General features: G+C 35.0%; 2 protein-coding genes across 2 annotated transcripts in view; both read right to left on the bottom strand.

The window, feature by feature from the left end:
• Positions 1-946: 946 nt before the first annotated feature.
• Positions 947-14293, bottom strand: LOC126972776 (transcription initiation factor TFIID subunit 5). The gene is made up of 12 exons (XM_050819816.1): positions 14044-14293; positions 13724-13909; positions 13046-13248; positions 11502-11701; positions 9877-10078; positions 9592-9781; positions 8795-8870; positions 7871-8008; positions 5971-6164; positions 5089-5202; positions 1443-1623; positions 947-1223 (listed from the first exon to the last, which is right to left on the bottom strand). Exons 1-12 carry the CDS (start codon positions 14104-14106, stop codon positions 1012-1014), a joined length of 1959 nt encoding a protein of 652 aa, XP_050675773.1. The 5' UTR covers positions 14107-14293; the 3' UTR covers positions 947-1011.
• Positions 14294-15904: 1611 nt separating this feature from the next.
• LOC126972759 (uncharacterized) overlaps positions 15905-25647 on the bottom strand; it is a 55425-nt gene continuing 45682 nt past the window's right edge. Inside the window, exons 8-10 of the mRNA XM_050819781.1 lie at positions 21667-21928; positions 20583-20658; positions 15905-18984 (exon numbers count right to left, since the gene is read on the bottom strand). Coding sequence (XP_050675738.1) covers positions 18753-18984; positions 20583-20658; positions 21667-21928 — 570 coding nt within the window. The 3' untranslated portion in view covers positions 15905-18752. The remainder of the gene's footprint in view (positions 18985-20582; positions 20659-21666; positions 21929-25647) is intronic.

Below are 25647 nucleotides of genomic sequence, written 5' to 3'. Positions count from 1 at the left end.
GTATTTAATTTTAGTATAATTAATTTTCAGATATAAATTGCAGCTCTATGTTTTTTTTTAATAAATTTTATGTCAGTTTAACCGAAGTTATGTCAAGAATTGGAAAACAGTTTCCAGCTATACATCAGCTGCAATTGGAGGCGAACAGTGCCCTTGTCTTGAATGATAGGGAAATCTTGGCGTCCTATTAAAAAGAAGACTGTAATTAATCAAATTAATTCGTGAAGTACAATTGACAAAGGTAATATTAGGTTACGTTAACACGACAGTCTGTTCGTATCAAAAGTGAGGGTCGCGCGAATGCAAAACCGGTCTGTCCGCGCGATCATCTTAATTCGGCCGCATAACACATCGACTGTGTCGCTAACAGCTGCACATTGGTGTAAACAGCTAGGTATACCAATTAAGATGTTATCTTGATTATTTACAGTCACCGGTTATTTTGTTTTAATACAAAATTTTAAGTTTTATATTTACCATTTACAAAAAAACATACCATAAAAAAAAACTCATACCTGCAGAATCATAAAGTGAAAATCTTAGACTATCAAGTCAATATCGAATATTTATTAGAAACATTTGACAGATCACTATTTAACATTAACAATAGCTTTATCCGGCAATGTTTGCATGGTTATGGTTAACAGTTAAAGTTTACGTCACAAATTGCCAAATGGTGCAACACATTTTTTGCTCAACCTGAACTTTAACATGTTTCTTATTGCTAAAGTTATTTGATGCAACTTACCCCCTTATTCATAATGGTCCGCTAACTTAAAACAGCCGCTAAGGAGTGTTTTTTTTCTCAATCTGACTTAGGTCAATAGAAGCAGACAGATTGAGAATTAGCAATGCTTTAAGTTAGCAAACTATTATGAATAAGGGGGTTAGTGTTTAAGCCAACCTTAGTGTTTAATAATGAAAAAAAATTAAATGAAATACAGAATAATCTTTTGAAGAACGTATAATTTTAACGCTTAACAAATATTTGACATAATTTACATACACAACTTATGAACTGCCTTCATAGGAACCCACAGCTAGGAGAAGGTTACGCCTTGTAAAATGTAAATTTTTGAGGGGTGAGTTCTTGGTAGCAAAAGATCGTAATAAAAATTTTTCTTCTTTTGTAGCTGTACTTCCATTAGTAGTGTTTTCTTCACTTGTATTTTCATCTGTTATGAGACCAAAATCCCATAGTTTAATAGTGCAATCCAAAGATCCTGTAAAGAGTATCCTGTTATTATGATTAAGTGGTTATTTTTTAATGAATTACACAGGATAAATTGGCAATGTGAATGATCTAAAGTGTACAAGATAATAAATTTTACGTTCTTCAACGCCTAAAAAATAAAAAGAGTTCTTTAGAGTTAAATAAAAAATATTTAATTCTGCAGTTGGAAAAAAAAATGAATGAATTGATTGCCACTTATTACAAATACCTGATGATAAAATAGTTCCATCTCGACTAAAAGCTAATGTTGTCACGGGTGCCGAGTGATACAATGGAAGGGCTGCTGTCGGTGAGCCTGTGGATATATCCCAGACAAGTATCTCACCACCGTCACCTCCAGACGCAATCCACCTTCCACATACAGAAAAAGCAAGTGTAATTATTGATTTCTGAAACAAACAAAAAAATTTTTTTTTTGGATTGTGTTAAGTACACATAAATATAATTAACTGAATTTAGACATATATTAATCGTAACATTTCACTATGTTTGCAATTAAGACTTTATCCTGATGACTTGATAAGGCTCTGAATTGTCATTCCGCCCAATCTTATGTTACACATATCCTGCTTGATGGAATGTGAGGACATTACCAGTGTGGGAGTGGCGTTCTTATAATAAAGAAAGAGGAGACACTCCAATTCTAAACCCTAAGGTTTTCTCTACACCTCATACATGATGTTAAACAAAAAGTCACAGTTATCACTGACAAATAAGCTGCTTCTCTATAAATGCATCATCAAACCCATATGGCGGCAAACTCAACCATTGAGATCCTGCAAAGGTTTCAGTCATGTCATGTTAAGAATGATAGTTAAATTCAAATTTTTTTATTCAAAATAGGATTTAAAATCACTTATTGAACGTCAAAATCTACCACCCATTCAAAAGAGACTGCCTCAGACCTGAGAAGAATGGGCGCAAGAAACTCAGCGGGCTTTTTTTTTAATATAAAATATGGATTACAATGTAATATCGTACAATAAACATTTATAATTAAAGAGCCTGAGGGTGTTCGCTTTATTCCCAGTCCGTGGTGTCATTAAGAAAATCGTTTATGCTATAATAACCTTTCCCACACAAACGTTTTTTAACAATTCTTGTTAATTTCGTAACAAATTTGTTTTGTACATTATCTGGGATCATATTGTAGAACCATATACATCGCCCAACAAAAGACTTGCTAACTCGACCCAACCAACTAGTAGGCATAACAAGTTTATGTTTGTTCCTCATGTTAACATTATGAATGTCACAGTTTCTAGAAAATTCCTCAATGTGCTTATGAACATACAAAACATTATCGAAAATGTATTGAGAAGCAACAGTCAAAATGTTTATTTCTTTATATTTTTCTCTTAATGATTCTTTAGGACCTAGGTTATAAATCGCGCGAATAGCCCTCTTCTGCAGCACAAAGATAGTATTAATATCGGCCGCACTGCCTCATAACAATATACCATAGGACATAATACTATGAAAATAACTAAAGTATACTAATCTCGCCGTTAGTTAACCGTCTAATTTTCTTAACCGCATATGCTGCAGAACTAAGCCTATTCGCCAATCCTTCAATATGGGGGCCCCACTGCAATTTGGAATCAAGAGTAATGCCAAGAAATATAGCAGATTCCACTGGTTTTACCACCTCTCCATTTAATAAAATATTCGCATCTAAATTTTTGACATTTGGCGCGGTGAATTTAATATATTTGGTTTTATGATTATTTAACAATAAGTTATTGGCGCTAAACCAGTACACGATGTCAGATAGAGCATTGTTTACTTCGTCATACAAAACTTGGCTTCGTTTCACTTTGAATATAAGTGAAGTGTCATCCGCAAACAATACCACCTTGTGTTTTTTTCTACAAGGTTAGGTAGATCATTTATATAAATTAGGAAGAGGAAGGGTCCAAGAATGAGACCCTTGTGTTACCCCCATACCGAGAGGAGTCCCAGGAGATCTCCTGCCATTCACCTCGACCCTCTGAATCCTATTATTTAAATATGAGATCAGAAGATCGAGTGCAGATCCTCTTATACCATAGTGGCATAGCTTCCTAACCAGCGTTGAATGCTGAACACAATCAAAAGCCTTACATAAATCACAGAAGATACCAAGTGCATTCTGTGATTCCGCCTAGGCCTCAAAAATATTCCTGATGAGTTCAACACCTGCATCCGTAGTCGAGCGTCCCCTAGTAAAGCCAAATTGCTTTATATGAGCATTTGGCTTAAAATATTTTTTTCAAAAATTTTACTAAGGGTCGGCAACATCGAAACAGGGCGATAGTTATTCGGGTCAGAAGTGAGTCCCGATTTAAATATTGGTGTAATTTTACTATACTTCAGAAGGTCAGGAAACACGCCATGTTCTATACAGCTATTAAAAACTAGTTATTTTTACAGATATGCCCCATATATCAGCAGTTTTTTTCATTTCTAAGGATCTGAAAGTTTTAATTATTTCTGCTGGGCTAACAACACTGAATTTGAAATTTTGTTTACATTTCTTAACATTTTCTAAAAGAAGTGACTCGGCAACACTGGTGGAGGAGACAAGGGTGCTTGAGATGGAAACTGGAATGTCAGAAAAAATTTCTCAAAAGCAGAAGCTGCTTCCTGCTCAGAGTGGATTTTTGTATTGTTTATTATTAGATTATATTCAAACTTGCAGTCTTTCGCTCTTCCAGATTCCCAGTTAATAACTTTCCAAGTCATTTTTATTTTATTTGAAGCATTTTTAATTATTTCTCTAAAATGCATTGACTTAGCAATAGTACATACTCTCTTAAATAATTTTGAATATTTTTTCACATATACAAGGAAAGATACATCATGATTACATGATGATCTCTCAATATATAGTTCATATAACCGTTGTCTGCTCCTATGAATACCAGCTGTTGCCCAGTTGTTAAATGACAAGAGACCACCCGAGTTGACTGTCTTTGAAGTAAATATAGAAGCAAACTCTGTTTTAATTATTTTAAATAACTTACCATACATCTCATTTGGAGTACTGTTATAATTCAAATACAAGTTTGAGAGTTTTTCTGAAACATTGCCTCTATATTTCTCCATTCGCCTATTGTTTACCGGAACAAACAAACTTTTTAGTTGAAGTACATTTGTTTCCCTCAATATTAAAAGAGGCTAATTGACCAAAGTGGTCTGAGCTCAGTTTACTAATTATTGATTGAGAAATAGGTTTATAATTAGTAAAAATATTATCAATACAGCTTTTAGAGGTGCTGGTTACTCTAGTAGGTTCTAAGAAAATATTTGATAAATTATATGATTTAAACAAAGATTTGAATCTAATACTTGTGGTGGATTTTTCTAATAAGTTAATATTAAGTTAACGCACCATGGTATATCACAAACCACAGATTGCATCATGATCTTAACATGAAAACAGTTAAGCAAGAAATAACGGACAAAATGAAAGCCTATAATACAAGAATTTCGCACCATCCAAATGTTCTTGGAAGGCACCTCCTGAGTGTTACCGTAACAAGAAGGTTAAAAAGGAAAAGCCTACAGGATCTCCTACTGTAGCTCGATTTTAATGAAGCGGACTTGTCAATGGACGAGTATAGCACAAGCCCGATATATACAAATTCATGACCTATTGATGAATGACGTCCTAGACAGATTGCAATATATTATTTATAAAAAAAAAACTCGTACATATCGTTGTTTGATCCGTAATAGCTTGGATTTCCATACTTCCAAGAATCAAGGGATGTGCGCTCAAGCACATTGTAGGCACAATACATCCATGGAGTTAAGTGCAACTAAACTACATTGAAAAACAACAATAGAATGGTTATTAATGATATTCTTACTTTGTGTCCAGTCATAAGACGCACTTGCGACCCCGTGAGACAGTCCCATAAACGAACCGTACGATCACTCGAGCCCGTCGCTACGTAATTAGAGTTTGGATGAAATTGTACGCACTGAAACAAAATATCCTCGTTAAATTATATTATACCTATCGTATATTGATCAAATTTAACCAATTGCAAACTATTATGTCACCGTGCCACACACACTAGTCTTGCTTACTGGCGCATCTTGTTTTTGAAGCAAGGCAGAAATATCCGCTTTAATTCATTTATTTAATTCATATTAAACAGTAAGGAAAATGAAAAAATAAACACAGTGACGTCATTCGCGCGAATAAGATTGCTTTGCACTCATCCTCAAAATCCAAGATGGCTTTTTGTCATGCCTTAATAAAGTAACTGATATCTACAGCTCTTGTAGCAAGAAATAAATAGTAAAGTTTTGGAGATTTATTGAGAGACGACAGACAGACAGACAGTACGTAAATGTAATTAATATTGGTATTCTGGTACAAGTTATAGATAATGTGTTAGCACTGGCTTCCATTTATTTACACTCAAATTTTTTTTGACATTACAAAGAAAACATTACCAGTGGGAGGCTCCTTAGGCACAGGATGCCGGCTTGATTATGGGTAGCACAACGGCGCCTATTTCTGCCGTGAAACAGTAATATAGCTAGTGAAATTACAGGGTAAATGAGACTTAACATCTTATGTCTCAAAGTGATTGGGTTTCTCAAGAATCCTGAGCGACACTGCATTGTAACGGGCAGGGCGTATCAATTACCATCAGCTGAACGTCCTGCTCGTCTTGTCTCTTACTGTCATAAAAAACATTAATTATTATGTAAAGTTTAAGTATAACATTGAAACCTACATCAACATCAGACATATGTCCTGCGAAAATTCTTATCGGCTGATGTTGATCTGTGGACCACAGTCTGGCCGTGCGGTCGTTGCCGCTAGACACGAAGTAGTGGCCGTGCGGAGACCACCTCACGTCCCACACGGAAAAAACGTGCCCGCGGTACACCACCAGGCATGTCCAGAACTGCAGAGACCACAGCCGCACTGTAACAGTTGTCATTGTCATTAGAGAGATTGAGAGGCAGACTCGGTTATGTAATAGAATACTAGATCAATGAAATTAAATTGACTGCACATAATTTATTGATCAATCTGCTCTCGTTGAAAATTTTTAGTGCTATAATACACACTGAAAATGTTTAGAACTGAGGGCCTACCATCAACTTTTAATAAGCGATGCAAAATCCGATGCAGTTCAGTTTAGGTTCCCAAACTGAATCACTAAAAGTCGTACCATGAAGTGCCTTTTACTGAATGGCGCTTGGATCGCTTATGAAGAATGAACGAAATAAAATTGCGTTTCGAAACCTAAAATGATATGATTTTAGCGGTTTTTTTGCGTAGAAAATACAAAAATACATTTTAAAATTGCGCAATTGCGTCAAATTATAAACCATAAAGCCCTTTTTTATACTTATTAAATAATAGTAATATAAATAAATATAGTTCTTTGAATTACAAATTAAATGTTTGCTTATGTGTTTTCGTAAAAATAACGAGTTATGAACGCACATTGATGTTTGATTTGACAAGACCACAGAGTACATTTTTTTTAATTCGTTCTTGCGAACAGGCTATAGCCCGGGCCCTTACTGCCTCGTCTTTAGTATTTTCATTTGTGGTATTTATTTTCAGTATTTTGTTTTACAAAAAAGTCAATAAGTATTCTCATCTCATCTTTAATCAATAAATTTTTTCTATTTTATGTTTTCACTATTTTTTAAAAGATTCACTTTCCTCTATGGAAATAGCAACTTTTTTCGAATCGGTCACTTTGACAAATAACCTATCCTATATAGTTTAGGTTGAAATAACACCTCATGGTACGAATGAACTAAATCAGTTTGAGATTCAGTTGACATCATTTTTGACATTCAATTGACATCATTGCGATTTAATCAGTTGATTTAACGTCAACCTAAATTAGATAGCTCTAATCACATCGTGGTACGAAATAGTTCATTTTAGGTTGTCAATTGAATGGCAAACTTTTTTTTAAAGTTTGGAACTCTTTCGTATACATCTGTTTTTGTCAATTAACGGCAAATCTAAAAGTCTTGTTGCACGTAAAAATGAACCTAACGTATGAATATTTTCGGTCAATGATTTATTATGACTTTCGTTGTGGGCATACTCAACAACAAAGCTATGATAGGCTGCGATTAGCATTTGTTATGTTATGTATAGGTTCTCTTTTTGCTTGCTGGCTTATTTTCAACCTATTGCATTGTGTTGCTGTGAGTGCCCAAGTTTGGCAGCCATATGTAAGTTGGCAATATACATGTGTTAAACAGCTTCTTTTGTAATAAGTATGTTTGTATGTGCGTTTTTTAAGATAGCTTTTAAGGACCAGAACCTTTTCCACGCATTTGCAATTCTACTCCTTTATTTTATAATTATTAACTATTCTAGTCGATCTATATTTATTATTTACGTCACTCGAACGGTTGGCTCCGTGTAGGAGCTCTTGCACGAGGTCGCGGGTTCGAGTCCCGCATGGTTCTCAAATTAATTTGTGTAGTTAATCCCAGAACTGAGTGTTATCACTTTAAAAAAAAATAAATTGTTTATGATGAAACTTACTTAAGAAACGTGTAACATTAGAGACGAACAACGCTGTTGTAACTACAGTCTTTGAGCAAGTATTGCCATATTCTCATGTGGCAAAGCTAGCTAATAATAATAATAACCTGTTGCGTCTTCGGAACACGAAATGAGAAGTGTTTTAAACGGATCAAATCCCACTCTGTACACTGGACCACTGTGACCATGCAATGTTCGGCAAGTGTCCCTATCTTTTTCCTCCATTATCCTCACAAGTACATCGCCTAAAACATATCACAGTTAAATGACAAATGATTAGGAAATTATAGAACTTATAAAAGCAACATCAAGCAACCAATGAAAAAAACAATGTATATTTTAAACAAGGTTAAGAGCTCAAAATAAGTTTATTCACAGATTTCCCTGTTCACGTTGCTATTTTAATAGTAGTACTTAATTAATTTTTAACCATAATCTGAAGTAAAACACCAGTTAACCTCATAAAAATGTGGTTTAAGATTACACATTACAATAAGTTGCCGCATTTACAGACGAGTCTATAACACTCGAAAATGGTATTAAAATTTCCTCACGTATAAGTAATTCCTACCAACTTCTTACTAAATACGCCTGTATTTTACTGTGGCGAAGTAATCGGGTTTATTCCCATAAAAATATTTTTTTTTGATAAGGACCAATATTTTGGCCTATTTATTATGTCTAGTCAGTCATACTTTGGTGGTTTCCTTTCAACCAGAGTATAACTAATCATTGGTATATATCATAGTTTCTCAACGTGGGCGATAACGCCCCCTTGTTTGGGCGTTTGAGACTTTCGGGGGGGCAGTAGAAGATCCAGAGAAAATTAGGGGGCATTGAGATGGCGCAGATGGTGCGTGGGTAGATTAAAAAATATAGTCTAAAAAGGCAAAAAAATACACGAAAATACTCTAGAAAAAAACATATTCTCAAAGTGGGCGGTGAGCAAAATAAGGTTGAGAAACTATGGTATATATGAAAAAAAAGTAGGTTAAGTTCAGCATCATATTTCCAACAAATTAAACATGTACCTGCTTCTTTGTCAATATCCTGTAGTTTGTCAATTGACTTCATACCACGAAGTTTTATTGTGGTCAGTGTCCAAACCTACAAATTATTATAATTAAAACCTATATACACAAAAACATATATAAAATTTTAATAGTCAGTATTGATTGGACATACAAAATATAAATACCTGCGGGCCTACCATGCACTCTTATTGAGATTTAATTGACGATCTAAAATAAACTGCTTTGCTTTTTTAATACCGCGACATCATTTAAGCGATGGAGTTAAGATTAACTTAGTTCGTTTATTCATTCATACCATGAGGTAATATTTCAACCTAAACTGGATAGGTTGTGTCAAAGTGAGCGATTCAAAAAAAGTAATAAGTACTAAAAGGGATTAATTGTTTATAATTTGACTATAAAGTATATCGTAATATTAAAATGTATTTGTAGTCATTTCTACGCAAAAAAACCGCTAAAATCATATCATTTTAGGTTTCGAAACGCAACGCTTATGGTTCGAGCGTCATCTCTCTCTCACACCGCGGACCACAGACAAATTCATTTCGTTCATTCTTCCATAAGCGATTTTAAACGCCATTCAGTTAAAGGCACTTCATGGTATGAATCTTAGCGATTCAGTTTAGGTACCTAAACTGAACTGCATCGGAATTTAATTAAAAGTTGATCGTAGCTCTTCAGTTTATTGATATCATCATTTTGAAGTCTAACCAAATCCACATTAAAATAACTAAAATTTTTTTTCTTTAATTTAAAATCTAATTTTGTTAATTTATTCATAGGAACTGACTTACCTTAACAGTAGAATTACTGAAGCCAACAGCAAGTAATGTTGAGTCATCACAAATGTCCGCACACAGTGCAGTGTGGCCACTATTGAGAAGTGTGTAGAAACAAATAGATGGCAATGTCTCTGGACCTAACTGAACTCTCTTTGAAGCTTCTCTTAAGGCCTTACCCTTTTCAATTTTATCATTTTCTTTTCTAAAATATAAAAATACAAGTAATAAGAAACCGACAAAGAAAACGACAAATAAAGTATTCATATTTAACTACATTGTAGTTATGAAAATACTGACAAATCTGGAATTGGAATCCGGTCAATGGAAGGAGCATTAGGGTCTGATTTTGGTTTTTTCATAAAGATATTGTCTCTCTTTGCCTTTTTCTTCTTCGGTTTATCTGGAGTCTCTTCAACTTCTTCCTCATCTTCAACAGGAACAGGTAGTACTTGAATATCAGGTTCTTTGAGAAGACCATAATATACTTTGGCACGATTTTCTGAAACATAAAAATTTAGAAATTTATCGGAACACATATTACATAGACCTTAAATTGATTATTTGTGACTTTATGAAGTTAACTTACATGGTTTATCCTTATTTGCAGTATTGACATTATGAGTGTCACTATTTTTTTTAAAAGAAATTATATTTTTTTTTATAAACAAGCTTTTCTTATTTGTATTAAGATGTCATTAATTACCTTAAATTTATTTCTTAAGGACATTCTTGGTCTTAATTTAAAGATGGCATGAATAGCTCGATTCTTAATTGTGATAATAGTGTTAACATCAGCAGCATGTCCAAAAAGTAAAATGCCATAATATGTAATGAGAGCAGTATTACCCTCGCGGGGTTGCAAAACTGACCTTTTTCGCCAAATGAATAATATGAGGACCCCACTGAAGTTTGGCATCTAAGTTAATGTAAAAATATTGTAGTATCCACAGGTTTCAACTCATAAATTTTTACTACTATATTTGTGGAAACCTGTCAACAGTAGGCAAGGAATATAAATAATCTTTTTTCATTAAGAAGATTATTCATTTTAAACCATTCTACTACTTTAGGAGATAGCATTGGTCAGCAATACTATCTTTTGCTTATGCTTATTTTATACAATGTAAGGTAAATCATTTATGTATACAAGGAAAAGAAATGGTCTAAGCATCGAACTCTGTGGAACCCATGTGTGACTGGAGAACCAGCTGACCTCTTACTGTTCACTTCTACCATCTGAACTCTGTTGCCGAAATAAGATCTCAGAAGGCTTCTCCCTTGACACCATAATGGTGAAGTTTTCTGTTTATGCATGTTTGTCTAGTGTGTATGCAGGCACTTGCATCACAGGATTGCATCAGAGATGGTTTTCCAAAGACAGACATGCTCTACAAAGAAGGCTGAACATGACACCCACAGAAGGCAAGCATCTTTTCACAAACCATTGCCTGGCTATTATGGCTACAATAGTGTGAAATTAATTTTTTTTAGATGAAAAGTCACCATTAGTTTAATAATAAGAGAAAACAAGCTTAAATTTCTTCATTGTAAACAGACTTCAAAAAAGGAGGAGGTCCTCAATTCCAATGTATTTTCATTATGTTTGTTATCTCAGAACTTCCGACTGGGTGAACCGACTTTCTTTTTTTATTTGGAAGCTGGTGCTTCCAGTGTGGGCCAGTTGTTCAATTGGTTCAGTTCTGACTATGGCATCCATGATAAAAAACAAAATTGTATATAGTAGAGTCAGTGTCAGCCCAGCTAAAATCACAAACAATAATTTGGCTGCTATTTGTGATTTGATTTAGAATGTCACTTTCTTATACTTATGGACAAAGTTCCCTAATAAATATTAAGGGTGGAACATTCTAAGAGAACAATATTATAAAGCCAAAATATTAAAAATAGAATTCAATTTATACCATTTTTTGCAGCTTCTCCTAATAATCCTCCGGCAGTAGCTTTTACTTGAGCTTGTGTTCTGCCTGGTCCGTCATGTATGTCAATCTGAATGTGATTGTTGATGATGTTAATTATAACTGGAGAACTCTTTTGCTCATGTATGAATCTCTTAAGCTGTGAAGATGTATCCCTTGACAGTAGAACCTCAAACTTGTTACAGCTAAAAAATGATGGTATGTAAAAACATGGCATGGGCAGGACATATGATTAGAGGAACAGAAAAATGGAGTAAATTAGTCACGCACCACAGAGTAGATGGGATAAAGATATAAGACAGGTGGCAGGAACAACCTGGGGTACTCTACTCCAGGTTGTTCCACAGAAAGGCAGGTATGGAGAAGATTGGAAAAGGCCTTTGCGAACTGCAAACCAGACACAGAAATGGAGAAAAAGTGATATGTACTAATGATAAAATGTCTTGAATCAAGGGACACAGCAGTATGTTGGGGAATGATGCAGTAGATGAACCGATGAGGATCAGAGACCTAATTAGCTGGCCAATTACCACTCCTGCTACTGTCCTTCAGCCAAATGTGTTCATGGATACACTCCCTCACCAACAACCTACACACCCTATACATAAATGTCTCTAGCTGTGTACAGTCGAACCATGGTGGGCACCCTTATGGGTCACACATCACTTAACATGCACCTTTTCAGTATCAGTGTACTAGACAGTCTTAAGTGCAGGGGCTAAGGGTGAAATGATCACTCAAGTAATCCTAGAAAGTGCAAGAGTGGCCAACCAAAGGGCAATAACCTAAGTGAATACAAGGACACTCCAAGACATCTGGGAACACCCCAGTAGTATTCTGAACTTCTTGGAGGATCTGGGCTGGTTGGAATGACTGGCCAACACTGCAAGCAAAATGGACACAACTAGTGGTTTTTATTGTGGAAACAGGAGCCCCCATAACTAATGATATAAGTACATAGTGGCTTTAGAATGTGTACTTCATGTTTCAACATCAGTTTGTAAATATCCCCAGGAGTATGGTCATCCTTAGTAAGATATTATATAATATAATATTAGTATATTCTAAATGTGAAAGTTTGTATGTCTGGATGTATGTTTGTACTCCTTTAAAGCAAAAACTACTGAATGGATTTTGATGAAACTTTACAATAATATAGCTTACACACTAGAATAACACATAGGCTATAATTTTTAAAACTATAATGTTCCATTCCGAATAGGAAAATAATTTAAAAACATTGAAATGTTGATGAATAAATAAAATACTTTCTCTCTTTTTAATCTCTGGATGTACTGAAACGATTTTAAAATTTTTCTTACACATAGAGACCCACATTTTTTGTGAATGTCTTATGCTATATTATATTAACCCGAAAAATTAAAACTTTCGTTCATCATGGTTGTCGGCTTTAAGTAAGTAAGTCTGAGAAAAAACGGTCAAACACTAAAATAATTTATATGGCAAAACAATGTTTGCCGGGTCAGCTAGTATGAAATAAAAAAGGTAGATATGGAATAATAAATTACCTGTAAATCTCAGCAATTTCATTTTCTTTGATATGATCTTTAGTTTTAACAACGGATAAACGTTGCAAGTCTTCCTGATAGTAATCTTCTTGTTCTCCACTAAATTTCTCAAAAAACTTTTCTGCATGATCATTGTGATCATAAAGTATGAGGAGTAGATACATATGAACAAAAACTGGGTACAGTAAAGTTGATAGTTCAAACTAAAAATAGAAAAACAAATAAAATAGTGTAATGAGTAAATATTAAATAGACTAGCCACAAGGACTCAAACAATAAGGTTGCAAAAAACATATTATATCAATACACAAATAAAATTTGAAAAACAAAAAAAATTGTGAATGATACGGGACTCGAACCCACAACCTCGGTCGTTCTGTGCTGGTGCTTTAAGTCCCGCATCGTTCATACAATTTTGTTGTTTTTAAAATTTTATTTGTGTATTAATCCTAGAAGTGAGGGTTATCACTTTAAAAACATAACAAATTGTTTATATTATATCAATAGTTTCTAATTGAATAGTGAAGACTAATAAAACCAATAAAAGGTTTTTTATCCATTAATCATTTTGAATGGTAATTAATAATATAAGCAACCGCTGGTATGGTGTTATGAACTTAAAATACTGTCAACCACATAATAAATTATTGATTTTTAGGTGTTTTAACACATGCCTACCTTATAAACATCTAAAGAGTTTTCCACAAATTTCTTCAGGCTTTCATAAGCAGATTCATATGTAAGTGGGTCACTTTCTTTATGATGTGCCGAAAGAATGCTTGCAAGCTCAACTTCTGGCAAATCAAGATTTTCAAATTGGGCATCACCGAGGTTGGCTTCTTTCCGTAATATTTCTTCAGTGCCCTAAATTTTCAATTAAGTATATTATAAATTTAGAGGTGAAAAACAATAACAGCTGTTAACTAATCTTGAGACGAGAACAAAGAAACAAGAGTGAGTGAGGAGTATTTTACTATATCACAGAAATATTTACCAACCTTTAGGTTATACTTTTTTAGAAGTTGAAGAACAGCAAGTAGTGGAGTAGATTTTTCACCCATGGTGAAATTCAATTGTTATATTATGCCTACCGAACAATACTGGTTCGCTATAAATAACTACTTGTTTTGCATATTTATTATTTCGTACGTAATGTGTAAAATGTAAACAGTAATCACTAATAAAATCAGTATCAGTAATAACAAACAGTCCAAACAGTCGAGACGAGGACCATAACACTTACAAAGAGAATTTAAGCACTATACTTATATACTTATTATACTGGACGAGGACAAAGAGGGTGTAAACACTCGTATAGAGGCGGGACTGCTTCAGATTTATACTATTATATATTCTTTGGCCTAAGTAAAAATTTAAATTTAGTTCTGTATGAACTATGAAATGTGCAGTGAGATTTGACATAAGTTTGAAATATTAATTATTATTTACAGCGGCGATTGGAAACGAAGTAAAATTCGGCTAAGTTTGAAAGCGAAACCCTTGCTTTGACATTTTCGCATTCATTGTGAGCTGAATCTTAGAATATTGACACTTATTTTTAGGCTGTAACGTAAGCATTTCATTTGCCGTAAAAGGCGGTTTAGTATTTTTTCTGTCTGCGTGACTTTTGACATGGGCCCATATTTATTCAATAGTCTGGTGTCCTAGAAGCGGCGGTAAATTAAAAAATAAACTGCTGCTAATAACACTGGCTATACAATGAATAAACGAAGGTGATGCTATCAATTTTGGGTACAAAAAAATACTTTTTAAATATTTTATTTCGAATTTCGATGTTCCGATTTTCAAAAGTTAGAATTATGATGTCTATTATTAAATTAATAATTACAAAATTTATTTTACCAATAGTCGTAAATGTATTGATTCTTTTCCGTTTTACGCTCCGAAAAAAATATTCCGATTTTCTATACTTCGCATAAAGTGATAAATACGGGATTCAATTAGTATAATATTTAGTTACGCATAAATCTAAAAGTAACTTCAAATTTAATGTAGAAACGCCTACGTTCTTGCGTTCGGTGTTTGTGGATATTAACTAACTTCAATAAATCATTTTTAGCATCGTTTCGTTGGTTTTTATGACTTCGCTTTACAAATATGAGGTTGGTTCCATATTTTTATTGCTGGGCGTCGGTGCTTTGTTTTTATACAATGAGTAGTACGGAGCATTGATCATTGGCCATGATTATCACACGCGGCCCATTTATGTTAATGATTGAACACCAACCCCAAATGATTATATGAATAGCTACAGCTAGTGGAGTTAGTAGTAGCTGGTATTAGCTAGCTAAAGCGGAGAATTCACTACACGGACATGCCCGCCGGCCTCTCTACTATAGGTCTGTGCAATGTTTTTAGTGTAGGATTGTTGCAGACATGACTGTTGCAGGTCCGCGCGACTCTATTTGATTTTATCTATCAAAATGTGTAGTACATACATAATATAAGTTTTCATTAAAATAAAGCATTCTGGGCAGAATTCCTAGCGGAATACAAAAGAAGTACATGTTTCCATCCAATGTACAAAAATATACCCCGATGCTTGTTTAACGTATGTAGTTATTATATTATTATTGTGAACTGCCCGTGGGTATGTCTCTGTAGTGTATTGTCGCAACAGACATGTCCGGTCCATCTGCCCGTGGCCTGTGTAGTGTATTGTCGCGACAGACATGCCCGGCTCACCTGCCCGTGGTCTTTGTAGTGTATTGTCGCGACAGACAATTCCAGCCCATCTGCCCGTGGTCTGTGTAGTATATTTAAAGGTCATTAAAGAAAACAAAAACATGGTTTATTATTCATTTAATGTGGTCCAACAACATTTTCGTAAATGTAGGCAATAATAATACGGAACATACAGAAAACTTCAAAAGTTTGATTGCAGTTTCTTATGATTAAAAATATACAAAAGAACTGTAGCAGGACAAACAATAATTTATTTAGTTTTTATCAAGTCTATATATGTGGCTACATGTAGGTACAAATATTAAAAATATTTATTTATAAAATTTTAAACATATAACGGATCAGGTCAAAATTTTGCAAGGTATTGCTGATTCTATCCAAGTGAGTGTCAACAGCTGGGAAGCCAAAAAATAAGAGTTTTTAATAATTAAGCATTCTTCATTAAAAGCACCATGTAAGTTTGCTTGCCTTAATTTTTTTATTACAAATTTATGTCCAATCCAAACTACTAACGAAAACTGTGAAATATGTGGCAATTTGACGTGCGTAGTTTTGCGAAACTACTAACGAATACAATTGTCTGGAAAGCCGGTGCAGTTTTCAAAGAACTTTCTTCTACGTACAACCAAAACTTGAAAAGATAACGTCACGAAAAAGATACGTTCCGACGTGTTGTGTAATTCAAAAAAAGGCACGAAGCACTGAACGCTCCTATGAGTCTTCTGATATTACAGGGGAATGTGGTTGGCGGTGATCACTTAACATATGGAGACCCGTACACTCGTTTGTCCTCCACTTCTATAAAAAGAAGTCTGGTAAATTAATATGAAGTCATTATTTATTTTTTGAACGCCGTAGCCGCAGAACTTTTTGTTAGGGCGTACCAGTGCGTGATCTATTATATTGTGTCTATTTTATATTATTATGTTTTTAACAGTCACAGACTTGATCACGAACTACGGTCCTAAGATGGCGACCGGTCTCCGTCTCAACATGTGAGTTATGCTTTTTGTACTCTATCTCTAATGAAGTGGATTGATCCTTTGTACGTGGGTAATACTGAAAATGTTTAGAACTGGCCAGTTAGAAACATTGCTAATGAAAACTTTTTGAATTTCAATTTTAGAACTCTTGTGTATGAACTAAACGAACCCTAATGTAGTATATTGCATTCTTTTGTCATTTGTTTTTCGTGGATTGGCGGCAAATCTAAAAATCTTGTTACACGTGAAAATGAACCTAACGCGAGAAAATTTTGGGTCAATGATTTATTATGACTTTCTTTGTGGGCTTATTCAACAACAAAGCTATGATAGGCTGCGGATAGCATTTCTTAATGAAGTGCCATCTCGTGCCACTATTTACAATAATTGATTTAACGAGTTTAAGCGTGGACGTAGCAATCTCAATGTAGATCCGCGTGAGGGACGTGCTTTAACAGCGACTACTGAAGATAACATCAGTGCTGTGCGACGCATGATAGAGGAAGATAAGAGAGTGACCTATCAGCAGATACGGGCAAGCCTAGGCATTGGTATGAGTCAAGTTCAAAAAATATTACACGAAGATTTAGGCGTCAGGAAGCTTTGTACCAGATGGATTCCCCATACTTTAACCGACGACCAGAAACACCTTTGCATGGTCTGGTGTCGCCAAATGTTAGATAGGTTCAACGGTGGTGACTCAAATGCTGTATCTGACATCGTCACAGGTGATTAAAGCTGGATATATTGCTACGAACCCGAAAGCAAAAGACAATCAGCTCAGTGGGTGTTACCTTTCGAGCATCGGCCAACTAAGGTAAAGAGAGGAAGTAGTAAAGGAAAAAAGATTGGTCGGAAAGGTCATTTCGCGACAGTTGCGCTAGAAGATGGAATGACAGTTACTGCGGACTGGTATGTCAATCGCTGTTTGCCTGTTGTCTTGGAAAAAATTCGACAGCAGCGCCCTCGAAGCAGGATCCTCCTTCACCACGGCAATGCCTCAGCGTACTCCGCAAAACGGTCTGTTGAATATTTGACTATGGCAGGTGTCGAGATAATGAGTCATCCGCCATGCAGTCCTGACCTGGCGCCCTGCGACTTTTATTTATACCCAAGAACTAAAGATAAAATTTGAGGTATTCGCTCTACGAGCCCTGAAGATGCGGTGAAAGCGTACAAAAATGCCATAGAAGAGACCCCTAAGGATGAATGGGCTGCTTTTCTCAGTGGTTCCATCGAATGCGACGATGTGTAGAGAGGAATGGAGATCAATTCGAAAAACAATAAAAGTATTCTCAACTTTCTACATTAAGCCGTTTTTCATTTTCTAAACATTTTCAGTGGTACCTAGGTAAGCAGTCTAGGACGTTTAAGTTTTTATCAGCTCAGTGAGATTATTGGGATAACATCGCAGAATGAATAATTCTAAGAAGAATGTAAGCTCTTTTCTAGAAGGTGCCTGAGCAATATTAGCTCAGCGGGTGATTTTAAAATATGCCATGCGAGGCAAGTGACATTAAAGGTTTCATTAAATAAAAATATTTTTTTTTATATAAAACAAAAGTTATCAACAACCATATAAACATTATACAACCAAATAAAAGTGTACAGTTACCTCTTTAGATACAATCGAATTCATAATTTGTAGAAGTAATAATGTCGTATAATTTATAACAATATCTGCATAAGTCTACATTACAATACATCTATTTCTCTATAATAATGCTGAAATATAAAAACATCGAATTACTCTATAATATTATCTATTGCTATTCAAAATTGGGTTTAGAATTTTTAAAATGTTCCTAGGGTATCTAACTTAGGTTCATATTAAAGCTTGGGATTTAAATCTAACTTCAAAAAGGTACATATTATTATACTTAATTGAAAATTTCGTTTAAAACATTTTCAGTCAGAACTGAGACGGTACTAATAATCAATTCTGAGTATACCGTCTCTTGAAGTCTTTGCGTTTATAATTAATTTCTAACTCGAAGTAATGTTTTATACATTGCTATTCATATATCTTGACTAGAACAGTTAAGAGATTCTAAGGTACGGGGCGCTATCTCTTCATATGGAGTAATATGAGCTGAAGCCATTTCTTTAGCCACGCCTTCAGCGGCACTTAAAACACGAATAAAGTTAAGTCCAGCGAGTTTCTTCAACTCTTCCATGGTCCATCCTGTCTCCATCAGCTCGGCAAATAGAAGTGGATACGAAGATACGTCTTCCAAACCTTGTGGTGTACTGTGAAAAAAAATATTAGGAACAATGAAACAGAAGCTGTTTAATTGGGCTAATAATATGTTTAGAGCTTGCTAACAGCGTTTCGTGGGGTCAAATCCTATTTTAGTTAATATTGTTACCGATACATAATTGAGCGAAGCGAAGCTGAGCGGAGCTCCCACCGGGCGACTTCAATTGATTTATGTGTTAAATTGTTTCTCGACCATTATTGACCGATTTTAAAAATTTTTGAACTCATAGAAAGCTTTCGAAATTTTCCAGGTTATAGTTTAGACATCAATTTGAATTTCGACTTGATTCAATTATTAAAAACAAACATGATTTATGATGATTTACAAATTATTCTAAGTTAGCACGCGCTATTTATATTTATTTAAAAATTTAGCCGATTGATCAAATACATATTATATGCATCCTAGTTAGTTACGATTTTAGTTAATTTATAACCAACGATGGTGACAGAAAGCTGTTAAACGTAAAAAAAAGAGTGGAGTGAAACAAGTGAAAGAAAAGAATACTCTCGGCTGCCGTGGTTAGGACAAGGACTTATTAAAATTTATATGATTTAGACTTTAGAGTTTGGATAATAACATGACCACTACTAACCATATTTTTTTATCAAATAAACGACGCCTAATTTATTATATATATTCAATATTGTGTTACATTGTGATACATAAAAAGATTTTTTTTTTATTAACTTGTGAAGGTGGTGTCTAGTTGAACACAAACTATGACAGTTAGTACCGGTATTTACATCGAATACCACGAAGTAATATTAAAACAAAATATTATATTATAATGGTGTCGCACAGTTATGTTATCAGTACCTAGTTAATTATCTTTGCACAAACTTATATATGAAGAAAATATCATTTTTGACGTTTTACTTGTTATAACCGGTTTGGGAAAAATTATTATGGTGGTTTTTATCAAAAAGGATGTAAATACTACGTAATAGTTTTAATACCTGTTTTTGTTTGAACACATCGACATTTTGTCATTCAACTTTTCGACGCTCTGAAATAAGTTCTAGTCATAGTTCTAGCATCGAAACTGTCTAAGAAATAAACGATTAACTCAATTTTATGAAACAAGCAGTCATTGATAGATTGACAGGTGACAGCTATAATCTTGTTAAAAACGGAGAGAGCCGAATAGATCGAAATCCACTCGCTTTCAAGCTGAGCCGGATTATACTTCGTCGCCAATCGCCATACTGTAATCACTACTATTTCAAACAAGTCAAATCAATTCTGTCCTGCCTCTTATTAGTTAGTATTTACATCCTCTTTGAGTTCTAGAACCTATAGTGCAAAGTGATTGTGAAAAATACTTTATATATCGATAAAAACAATTGGCATTATTACAGGAGCTGCGGATAATATGTACTTTCTAGAACAACGACGGTTTCTTTGGAATTATATAAAAATATCAACGTAAATACTTTAGTTATTCAGGTACAAAAAATATATACGGAGAGGTATTTTCTTAGTCATTCTCGGGTAAGTAAGTATCGCGGAGCCTGAGGATATGACTTGTATGCGACTTTATCCCGTGTCTATTGACGTAAAAGTAATAAATACAAAACAGCTTACTAGTTAATCCCGTCATATCCAGCGCCCAATCCCACGTAATCCACGCCCGCAACATCGCGGATGTGATTTATATGTGCTGGAAAACAAAGAAAAATATGACAAATTTGTTGGAGTGTATAAAATCCAGCGCTCTAAACAAAGCGCCTCGTGTTAGTATCCTGCTAAGCTTTTTGTGGCGTCATTTATCTACTCTACTCTAACGTAACATGTTTTATTCTGTTTGAATGGGTACGTTTACGTAGCAACTTGCATACAATGCTGTAATTGTTTTGGGATCGTTTCAGTAGATACCTAGACCGGCAATAGCTTAACATAATAAACAAACATACCTTATAATATTGTTAAGTTGACTAAGCTACATTAAAGGAGTTAAATTGACGTTTTGTACTTAGTTATTTTTTCACAGAGCACTGGATCTCCGACATTTCGAGCAGCTCTGCGTTGCGCGCGGTCAAACTTATAATAAAACTAATTACAGAAGCGCCGTCGGCCTCCTAGGGTACGTTTTTTTTTTAAAGGTAGGTTTGTCGTAATATGCTGCAATCACCGCGCAAGGAAGATAGTTCCATAGCATGGTTGTACGTGGAAGAAAGTTACTTGAAAACTATGTTATGAGAGAACTCCTCACATACAGATGGAGAGCATATCAATACTTAATTTTATTTGTTATATATAAAATCCGGAGGACGTCCACTGCTGGACAAAGGCCTCCCCCAAAAATCTCCACGACGATCGGTCCTGCGCTGCCCTCACCCAACGTATTCCGGCGATCTTGACCAGATTGTCGGTCCATCTTGTCGGCTACTAACACTGCGTCTTCCGGTACGTGGTCGTCATTCGAGGGCTTTTCTGTCCCACTGGCCATCTGTCCGGCGAACTATGTGCCCTACCCACTGTCACTTCAGTTTCGCAATCATTGGGAAATATCTGTGATTTTGGTTCTGATACAGATCTCCTCATTTCTGATTCGATCTCGTAGGGAAATTCCGAGCTGTCTAATCAGGCCTATAGATTTTCTCATCGTCTTCCGGCTGATGATGGTGATATTTAAAAAGTTATATAATAGAACTAAATATTTACCAACCAATAGCATCCTGAATAGTCGCAGTAGTTCCACAGGTCAAGAAGGACGTGTAGAAGTTGACCATGATGAGGCCTTTGTTGGCCGCGAGCAAGCGGAGAACATTGTCCGGCACGTTGCGAGTGACGTTACAAAGAGATCTTGCCGACGAGTGGGAGAAGAGGACCGGCGCCCGGGAGACGGATAGGGTGTCCATCATGGTGCGCTCGGACACGTGGGAGAGATCTACCAGCATGCCCAGTCTGTTCATTTCCTTTATGACTACCTAAAAATACTTCAATGTTAATCTGATACCTTTAAACGAGCAATTCTTATATACATATATATAATCTGAATCTCGGAAACGGCTCCGAAGATTGTAATGAATACAAAGGTAGTTTAGGGGGCGAGAAATCGATATAGCTAGGTTTCAATTTTAAAAAGTATAGTTTTATCTGTGTTTTAATGAGAAATAAGAGTAAATTTCGACACTATATACAAGACTATAATAGCTCAGATGGGACATTGGGTTATCCGGAAAGCAGAAGTACCCCGGTTCGGATCCAGATAACCTATTAGTTTTTTTTAGTTCAAGTTTTGTACATTCTCATAAATCCGAGCAAGGTTCGGTCGTCCGGATATTTAAAATTAAGTGATATTTCACTTTGGGGATTACATATTATACAAAAATTGTATTTGTTCCAAAGTGTGTGTTGGCAAAGGCTTCCACATTGTACAAAGCACAATGGAGAGCACCCACCAGGTGGGACGCTGGGCTTTACGTCTGGTGACGGTCGTGAGGCATAGATGGTACACGCGTACGTTTGCACCATAAGGCCCGGTTTCCACCAAAGCCGAGAGGAGAGGAGGTGCATTTTGATAACCAATCAGATTTTGTTATTTTCACACCTCCTGTCCGCTTAGCTTCGGTGGAAATGGATCAAGCGGAGAGGAGAGGAGATGTCTCATTTTTCTTTGATTTTGTGCATTTTCTTTGATGTTGCATGTGTGATGTCTGTACTCTACAAATAGAATATAAGCACTACGTTTTAGTACTCTGTGGCGCCCCGTTCCCCGCGTCTCGCACACTTTTCGATCCATCCGTATTTTGAACCGACTTTAGTACTTAAGTGAAGTATTAACTCAGTAGTTATTCATGTCGGTTGTTATTTAATTTTTTTAAATATTTTCAGTTAAGTTTGTTTGTTTCCTTTTCCTCAAGCAAATTAAAATTATACTTATAATTATCATACGACATAAGAGAAAACTTTATCCATGCAAGGTTAATAATATAAAGTTCTTACAAGTATTTTTGTTCTATATTCAAAAATTAACAACTTTTACTATAAATTAATTAATTCTAGTTGTGTACTGTAGTACTCAGCGCAAATACAATTCTTGATTGAACCCAAAATTCTGATACAGTAATGACTACACATTGCTGCTTCACAATAGAAAGAGACGTGACTGTGGATTCCACTAGCCCGGCATGCTGTTCAAAGAAACTCCCAAGAGATAAAAAAAATTAAATGCCTTTTATTTTTTGCTTATTCATAGTACAATTTTCGATAACAATATTCGAAGTTATTCACAGATTCAATTTTATTTTGCTAATTTTAATGCATTTACCAAAGAACGATTAAAAAAATATGGTTAAATAGTTCAGTGAATTATGTTTCCATTCCAAAGAGTTGTGTGATTGAAAATATTAATAAAGTACTTAACATAACGTAATATAGGTAATTTATTATTAGACTTAAAATTAAAATAATAATATATATTGATTTAATTAATCTGATATAGTCATTTTGTTAGCAAGAACCCCTCAATGAAAGGTAAAGGCCACCTCCAGAGATGACCAGTACTCTTTTTTCTGCCTCTCGTGGCCATTGAACACCTACTACTTTTATGATGTCGTCTGCCCAGCGTGTGTTTGGTCTTCCTCAATTTCTCTGTCCTAGTAGACCTGCCCATGTTGTTGTCTTTTTAGTCCAGAGATTATCGCTAAGCCTCGAAACATGTCCAGCCCATCGCCATTTAAGCTTGTGTAAATAGCTGAGAGCGTCAGTGGCTAGTTTTTTGTTTTATATCAGTGTGGCAGATCTTTTGGATTTTCTTAATGTTCAACATGGTTCTGACTATACAATTTAATTTTTTTATTTTTGTACCCAATGTAGTAAATGTTACAATAATCGGCCTTATTTCTTTCATCCCTATTCTCCTAGTTTGGCAGGATGTAATTTTATTTTTTCGTATGGTCATATCGCTTTTGAGTATTTCTTTGACGCTCCAGAACTTTTTCCATGTGATATTGATTCTTTTCTCTACTTCCAGTTCGTTATTTTGAAACTTGCTTTCCCCGATAAATGTAGGCATCGACTTATGTCAAAGGTTTTTTCAAGATAAATAGGTCTTTTAGTATGGTTCCTCATGACATTAGTTTTTTTGTTAGGTTGATTTTGAAGCCTACTTTTCGACTTTGTTCGTGTAGTGTGTTTATCATCACTTGCAGTTCATTTGTACTTTGTAATAGCAGGACTATGTCGTCAGCAAATCTCAAGTATTCAAGTAACATTTATTTATATCTGATCCCAGATTAGTTTGCTAATAAAAGTCTCCAGCACCGCTATCAAGATATTTGGGGAGAGTGGGTCTCCCTGCCGTGCACATTGACTTATTTGTATGCGTGGTGCTGTAGTTTCCAGCTTTCCTTTGCTAGTACAGCTTTCGTAGATATTTTTTGGACAGTGTACTGTTGTAGTCTAGTGGGACTTGTTGGGAAACTAGAGTCTAGTGATGAGTGGAGCAAAGAGTCAAATGCTTTTTGGTGTAAAAACAATGTACAGTGGTCTCTTGAACTCTTGGTATTTTTCTATCAACATTTCTAGCGATTGTGTGTGATCCACTGTTGAAAGACCTCTTTTAAAGCCCGCCTGTTCACTATATTCTACACCGTTTTTCTATATTCTATTGAGGAAAATTGTTATAGGGTAGGTAATGTTTAAAACCTGTATATTATATATGTTTCTGGGTAAGTTTGTTAAAATGAAGCCTAATTCGTTCATTGTTATACCGTTAGGCCATCCCCAAGTCCATCTTTGTTTGTTATTTCTTTTGAAAAAGGTGCTCATAATAGCCAACTTGTTCTCGTGCGAAATCGAGGAGTCCATTTCCTCTACAGTTTCTATCTCCGTAGCCGTGTTTACCTGTGGCAGTTTCATTTGGATTAGTTTGTCCTATTTTGGCGTTGAAATCTCAAATTACGTTAATATTATTTTCTGAGAGTTGTATAGCTTTGTCGACAGTATTGTAGAAAAATACCAATTCATCATCGCTCGACGCCTCTGTTTAGCGTTGGTATATTTTTCAAACATTCTGTCAATTCCAATAGTCGTGAATATGTCCACGAAGTTCTAAACTTGTTTGTTACTTTATAAAGAGTATTCTGATGACATTTGTATAATTTATTTTAATTTTCTCTGGAGGGTTTTGATCGTGATCTTCCACGAAGATGTATTATGTTCTTCATTTGTGTACTTAGTGTGTATTTCATGTAAGAGGGGGGTCGTAGTTGATATGATTTAATGTCTAATTTCTTTGTGTCTGATGCTTCTGTGGTTTTGTGGCATATTATCAATTTATCATTCCTGAGGGTGGCGTAGTTTTCTTTCTCTATTTCTATTTGTACTTGTTCTTGTTATTACTTTCTATTTTCTAGAATGTGCTGTGGGAAGTCTTCTTTTACGTTATAAGAACTATTTTCTAATATATTTTTTATTTTTGTACCCAATGTAGTAAATGTTACAATAATCAGCCTATCTCCTTTCATTCCTATTCTCCTAGGTTCATGTAGGTCTTGAAGTCTCCAGGCCTAGTGATAAATAGTGGTTTAAGAAATTTATTATGTTTTTTTTCTAATGTTTCTGTTTTCAAGCCAAGTATTAATATATTCCTCTGTTTTGACTGTTTATCTATAATCTTTTCTCAAGGTTTTCCAGCTTTTCT

This window comes from Leptidea sinapis, chromosome 27, assembly GCF_905404315.1.
Source record: "Leptidea sinapis chromosome 27, ilLepSina1.1, whole genome shotgun sequence".
Taxonomy (NCBI): domain Eukaryota; kingdom Metazoa; phylum Arthropoda; class Insecta; order Lepidoptera; family Pieridae; genus Leptidea; species Leptidea sinapis.
The sequence above is the reverse complement of the archived record's forward strand: the minus strand, read 5'-3'. Positions and strand labels throughout refer to the sequence as shown.

Bases quoted from the DNA above. Each gene is read 5' to 3' on its own strand.
- LOC126972776 (XM_050819816.1), bottom strand. From the start codon at position 14,106: ATGGGTGAAAAATCTACTCCACTACTTGCTGTTCTTCAACTTCTAAAA. The intron at 1,624-5,088 runs GTAAGAATATCA...TGTTTGTTTCAG, and splicing joins GTCTTATGACTGGACACAAA to AAATCAATAATTACACTTGC. The intron at 1,224-1,442 runs GTATTTGTAATA...TACTCTTTACAG, and splicing joins TGGAACTATTTTATCATCAG to GATCTTTGGATTGCACTATT.